This window comes from Protobothrops mucrosquamatus, unplaced genomic scaffold (assembly GCF_001527695.2).
Source record: "Protobothrops mucrosquamatus isolate PMUCROS unplaced genomic scaffold, P.Mucros_1.0 scaffold986, whole genome shotgun sequence".
Classification (NCBI taxonomy): Eukaryota; Metazoa; Chordata; class Lepidosauria; order Squamata; family Viperidae; genus Protobothrops; species Protobothrops mucrosquamatus.
In genome coordinates this window covers 66,890-72,202 of record NW_015387225.1, presented here as the reverse complement: position 1 = coordinate 72,202, position 5,313 = coordinate 66,890, and the positions used below count along the sequence as shown (strand labels likewise).

At 36.6% G+C, this 5,313-nt stretch overlaps 1 protein-coding gene across 1 annotated transcript in view; it reads left to right on the top strand.

Annotated features, from left to right (window-relative positions):
• The window catches only part of LOC107290859 (calcitonin gene-related peptide type 1 receptor), a 6,128-nt gene extending 5,070 nt beyond the window's left edge, over nt 1-1,058 (top strand). The window contains exon 3 of the mRNA XM_015819792.1: nt 744-1,058. Within this exon, the coding sequence (XP_015675278.1) occupies nt 744-968 (225 nt within the window). The 3' untranslated portion in view covers nt 969-1,058. The remainder of the gene's footprint in view (nt 1-743) is intronic.
• Nucleotides 1,059-5,313: the final 4,255 nt, after the last annotated feature.

The window sequence follows — 5,313 nt, the reverse complement described above, 5'->3', positions numbered from 1 at the left end:
GCTTGCGGGACTGGCCTAGGGGAAACTTTTAGAGGGGTTTTAATTATATTTTAATTAGATTAAATTTAAATATTTCCTTTTTAATTAATTTTAAATTGTAATGTTATTTATGTATTTTATCTGATTGTTAGCCGCCCTGAGTCCGCAAGGAGAAGGGCGGGATATAAATTTAATAAAATAAATAAATAAATAAATAAAAATTTGAAACGACAGTCATTGCATGCACATTTCTGTGTCTGTAAACACCTAAATCAAAGGCTCTTTTGGTTACTACAGAAAGAGCTGGGATGAACTAAAATTCGGTTAATGTTATTTGGGGTACATTTGGTGCCATAAAGTTCTCAAGGAGAGTAACCCACCTTACAGAATTCAGTTCTCAGTGCTGTGGAAATAGAAATATCAATGAGTATTTAATAGTTATTAATGCTATTAAAGAAAGCTTACACCACAATTTGTATAGCGTTAAATTACTCAGATGACCAAATGAACCCTCTAGAAATGCAACATGTATATGTTTTTCTCCTTATACCTTATACCTTGACTTATCTCTTCTTTCCTTTATATACATTAGTTGCTCAGTGCTGTGTTCTTTCTATCTCACTGGAAAAAAGCTCAGTAGACTTGAGTCTTGACCAACAATATGCAATTGTTGATCCAGAGCAGAAGAGGAAGAAAACAAGCCCCCATTTTTTCCCCCTTTAACTTCTATCGGTTATTTTATTTTTTATTTTTTTCTAAAATAGGTCCAGTCTGTCCTACGGAGGCACTGGAATCAGTACAGGATCCAGTTTGAACACAGTTTTGCCCACTCCGATGGTCTCCGGTCAGCTTCTTATACAGTTTCTTCCTCCTTCACTGATGGCCAAAGCTTCAGTTTTAACCATGACTGCACCAGTGAACATTTAAATGGCAAAAGCTTTAGCGAGATGGAAGATGTTGCTTTTAAACCCGAAAAGCTGTACGGGTGATCACAGAAGATTGTCAGTTCTCATCAATATATTATTTCAAAACGATGACTCCCTGAGCAGCAGTGACTTTTGGGGAAAATGGTTGTTCTTGAAAAAAATGCAATGAGTTCAATGTGTTTATTGTGTCCACATGCATTAACATATCTTCGCATGTGAATGCTTGTATACAGGAGCTGGTGACACCCAACCATTGGAATGTTAAGCTTCAACCTCTGGATTTAAAACATTCAGAAAGATGCTGGTTGAGATTTTAATGGGATCAATCATGCCCTAATTAGATCTGTACTTGTATATATGTTTTCAGCATATGAATATATCTGGAGATAGATAAACTTTGCCTCTTCAACTTCTACTGTGTAGACAAATTGGGCAATTTATTTTGTATGAAGGGAATCAAAGAAAGTTCTGTATTTTTTTTCAGCCGTTTGTATCATGAATGGGTTGTTATTTTGTTGCTTCAAAACTTGTATATACGGTATTTATCATATTCTGTTGTCTTAAATGCAACCAACCAACACAGTCTAAATCTTGAAAAAAAAATCGCTAAATGTAAAGCATTTTTCGGATTGACTGTGCAACATTTATGTCTGACAAAGATGGATACAAACCAATCTGCAATATTCTAAATAAAGTGGACTCCAATTTACTAGAAATATGAGGGCCAACATTTTCAAATATTCCTTCCACACTATATATATATATAGTGTGTGTATATATTGCAGGACATGTTTTGAAGGTGTTATGGCAGTATTTGTGGTTGATTTGTATTCAGTAAAGAAATTAGGTGCCAAGTTTTTTTAAAAAAAGTATGGTAATTTGCAAATAGACTTCTCTGATTGGGCAGATGCTTTGATAAGAACAACAGAAGACAGTGCAACAACAGAAGACAGTGCCTTTTAGGGAGCAGAGAGAAATGATGAGGCTCATACCCTAATTTATTTATTTTTCCTGAGTGGGAACCTTGGATAGGAGAAATCACTATTAGAAGACGGGATCTAGTAACAGATGTAGCATACCCACAGGGCTCCATGATCCCACAGCCAGAATGTGGAACACTTATAGACAATGTTGATCTTATCCCTCTATAACCTTTGCAGATGCAGAGACATTCTCACTCAACATCCTAACTAGAAATGAGTTGTTCCTACTAGGGTGAGCAAAGACCAAATGTTAATCATGCTGGGCACCCCAATTCAGACACCTAAGCCAGGTAAATTTTTGGCTTCATTTATACAGATGTTAGCCAAGCACTAGTAGGGTTGTTTAGACCTTGACTTTTTTTTTTTAAGAGCTAATGAGAAAAGAGCAGTTCTTTCCTTCCATTGACGACTGGAGGAAAGGGAAAGAAGGGCAAATTATTTTCCCTTTTACAGCCCTTCATATAATCTCCAAATCTACCCTGGATGGTTGGGGAACTTTCTAGAGCCAGTTCAGGAGGAGCTGAAAAAGTGAAATTAGCAGAAATTGATGTTGTGCTGGCAAGTTTCCAGTGCGAGTCCTTTGATTTTTGTATATGTGTGTGCTTGCCTCACTTTGTTCATTTGTAGAAAACGGATGAAACGGCCAATGACGCCATCCTGTTGGATCTTGTATAAAATCCTTAAGAGGCTACAGTTAGCACTTTGCATTAGCAAAGTGACCTCTACTCTTGTCTGAAAACATGGAAGCCACATGGAAGTCAGTGGGATTTGAGGCCATCTTAGTTGTCTGCAAAATTGTAGCTGTAGCCTTCTGAAGTGAAGCCTCTTCTGGTTTGCATATAGAAGAACTGGTTTAACTCTGTGTTGCCTGAGATTATTGGGTTTTATTCTTCTGCCTTTACATACATTCAGAAGTGGTTTACCAAATGGATAAAACCACTGTTACTGTATTTTTAATCGATTCAGAACTGTGCAAAAGATTAACAAGATAAATGTCTTTCAAGGAAGTTTGGTAAGAACTTTATGCTGTGCCTTTGTGAAACATTCTTTTTTTTAAAAAAGAAGAAAGGTAAATCTTGTATACTGAATAATAAAGATGCAAGAGCACACGAAGTTAGGTGAAATAAACCTTTCAAAACTCCTAAAAATATTTTGACTGTAATTTAATTTGAAAGCACAAGACTTGTCAAGTTGCTGTTGTTGATCATGCATGCTCCAACTGAAGTTCTTCTGATGCCTGAAACTAATGAACAAAATGTCAAATTCAGCATCTTCAAGCAGAATCTCTCTCTCCAAGTAGCATGTGGATTTCCTCTTTTCTCAGAGTTACACACTAATTGTCATTTTTCAACCTGTCAGCAGCTATTTCGTTAATATTTGAGATGCCTTAAGAACTAACTGCTTTATCTAGGTTCACATCCAACTGAGGCTATAATGTAGCAGATTTCATTTCAAATTAGCTTCTTTTGTCAATCTAACCCAGGGGTAGGCAACCTTGGCTCTTTTATGATTTGTGGACCTCAACTGCCAGAATTCCTGAGCCAGCCATGTGGACCTCAACTGCCAGAATTCCTGAGCCAGCCATGCTGGCTCAGGAATTCTGGGAGTTGAAGTCCACGAGTCATAAAAGAGCCAAGGTTGCCTACCTCTGTCCTAGGTCCTACTAGATGTCAGTGTTTCATAGAAGGGGCCTGGAGTAGGCCTTGATTGGATTTCCTGAGATGGGCAAAGTCAATGCAAAAAGGTATTGCTCAATCAATAAGTGTATCTATGTGGCAGGGAATATTTACAATGTGACTTTGTGGCAGTGTTAAAAATACGCCATTTCAGACTCTGCAAATCCCATTCAGCATGGCTGGCTCAGGTATTCTGGGAGTTGAAGTCCATGAGTCATAAAAGAGCCAAGGTTGCCTACCCCTGATCTAGTCATTAAGCAGTTCTTGTTTAACCTTTGTGGGTGATTCAGGCTATTGGGGCATGTTCCAAAACTGATATATAACGCCAACCACTGAAAAAAATTGATGACTTTATTATCAATAAGCCTATGGGCAAATTTAGGTGACAATTGGTAAATGATTATATTTTACTTTTTCATTGCATGGGCAGTGGACTGTATTTATTTGGGTACTGTAATTGCTGATGATGGCACACATTTGAGGTCCTTAAATCTCTTTGTTTTGAAAACCATGACGGCGATCAAGATTATGTCCAAGCTATGATTATGCAAAAAAAAAGCTACAAAAATTATTTTCTTAAGAAAGTATTTTGGGGGAAAAAAATATTGTTAAGCTTTTATCCTTCAAACCAAAACTAAGTGGATAATTATGTACGGCAGCTCAGAAACAAAACAAAACAAAATCCAACAACAGCAACCAGCTTCCCCTGTTAGATGGTTCCACATCTTCAGCCCAAGGCTAAGAAGAATGTAACAGCTAATGTAAATGAGACAAATGAAGCAAAACTGCATAACAGAAAGCAGGTCAGAGAAATCATATTTTCAAGAAATGGATTTGGACTCTAGTGTTATTTGCGTAAAGTAAGTCCAATGAGCTAACATCTGGAATCACATCTGGACCCAACCTGCACAACAAAATGTGATGTTTTGATTCTAATACATGCTCCTTCCATATGCTTTAACTGTTTCATCATGGAAAGCCAAGTGCTTATTTTCCAGCTTTTTTCTTTCTTTCTTTCTTTCTTTTTTGGCCATGGGTATGGTAACTTCCTCTCTATGACGTAGGAGAAGATGATTTCTGAGAAGCTGTAATCTTCTAGAATACCATCTTGCAGATTACAACGTATAACGTCATTTTGGTGGGCACAAATCTGAAGACAATTCAGAACAGACCACAGCTAGGCCCACTTACTAGGACTCTTTATTTTTTTTAATTAATGAGCAAGGCATTGCTTTGAGAAGATAATTTGGAACACCAATGAATGCAAGATGGAATATTTATTTTATAGAAGACAATGGAAACTGATCCGTCAAATGTTTCTTGCCCCAATCTTAATACTTTACTGCTGTACTGTCATAAGTCTGAATGGAAACAGGATGGCGAAAATATTCTCTCTCAGAAAGCTTATTCAAGCAGCCACAGGATGCTGGACAAAGAAGAAATTTCTCTGAATAAACCAATCCTTTAGTAGCTGTTCTGCACTTCGTGCAAATAATAAACAATATGAATGGTGTATTATTTTATACATGTGACTATAAAAGAAAGCTCTTGAAACTGGCATTTTAGACAGCAGTTTCAAAGTTCTTTTAAGAATTTGTCACTTAAAACATGCAAGAGGACAAGGCAGAAAGGCATTCACTTTACTTTTAGTATCTAATAAAAATAATTCTTAATATTGCAGGATATTACTTCAAATGAATGAACATTTTTTTTTGTAAATTAGGTCAGTTTATGAAATGTCAAAAATCA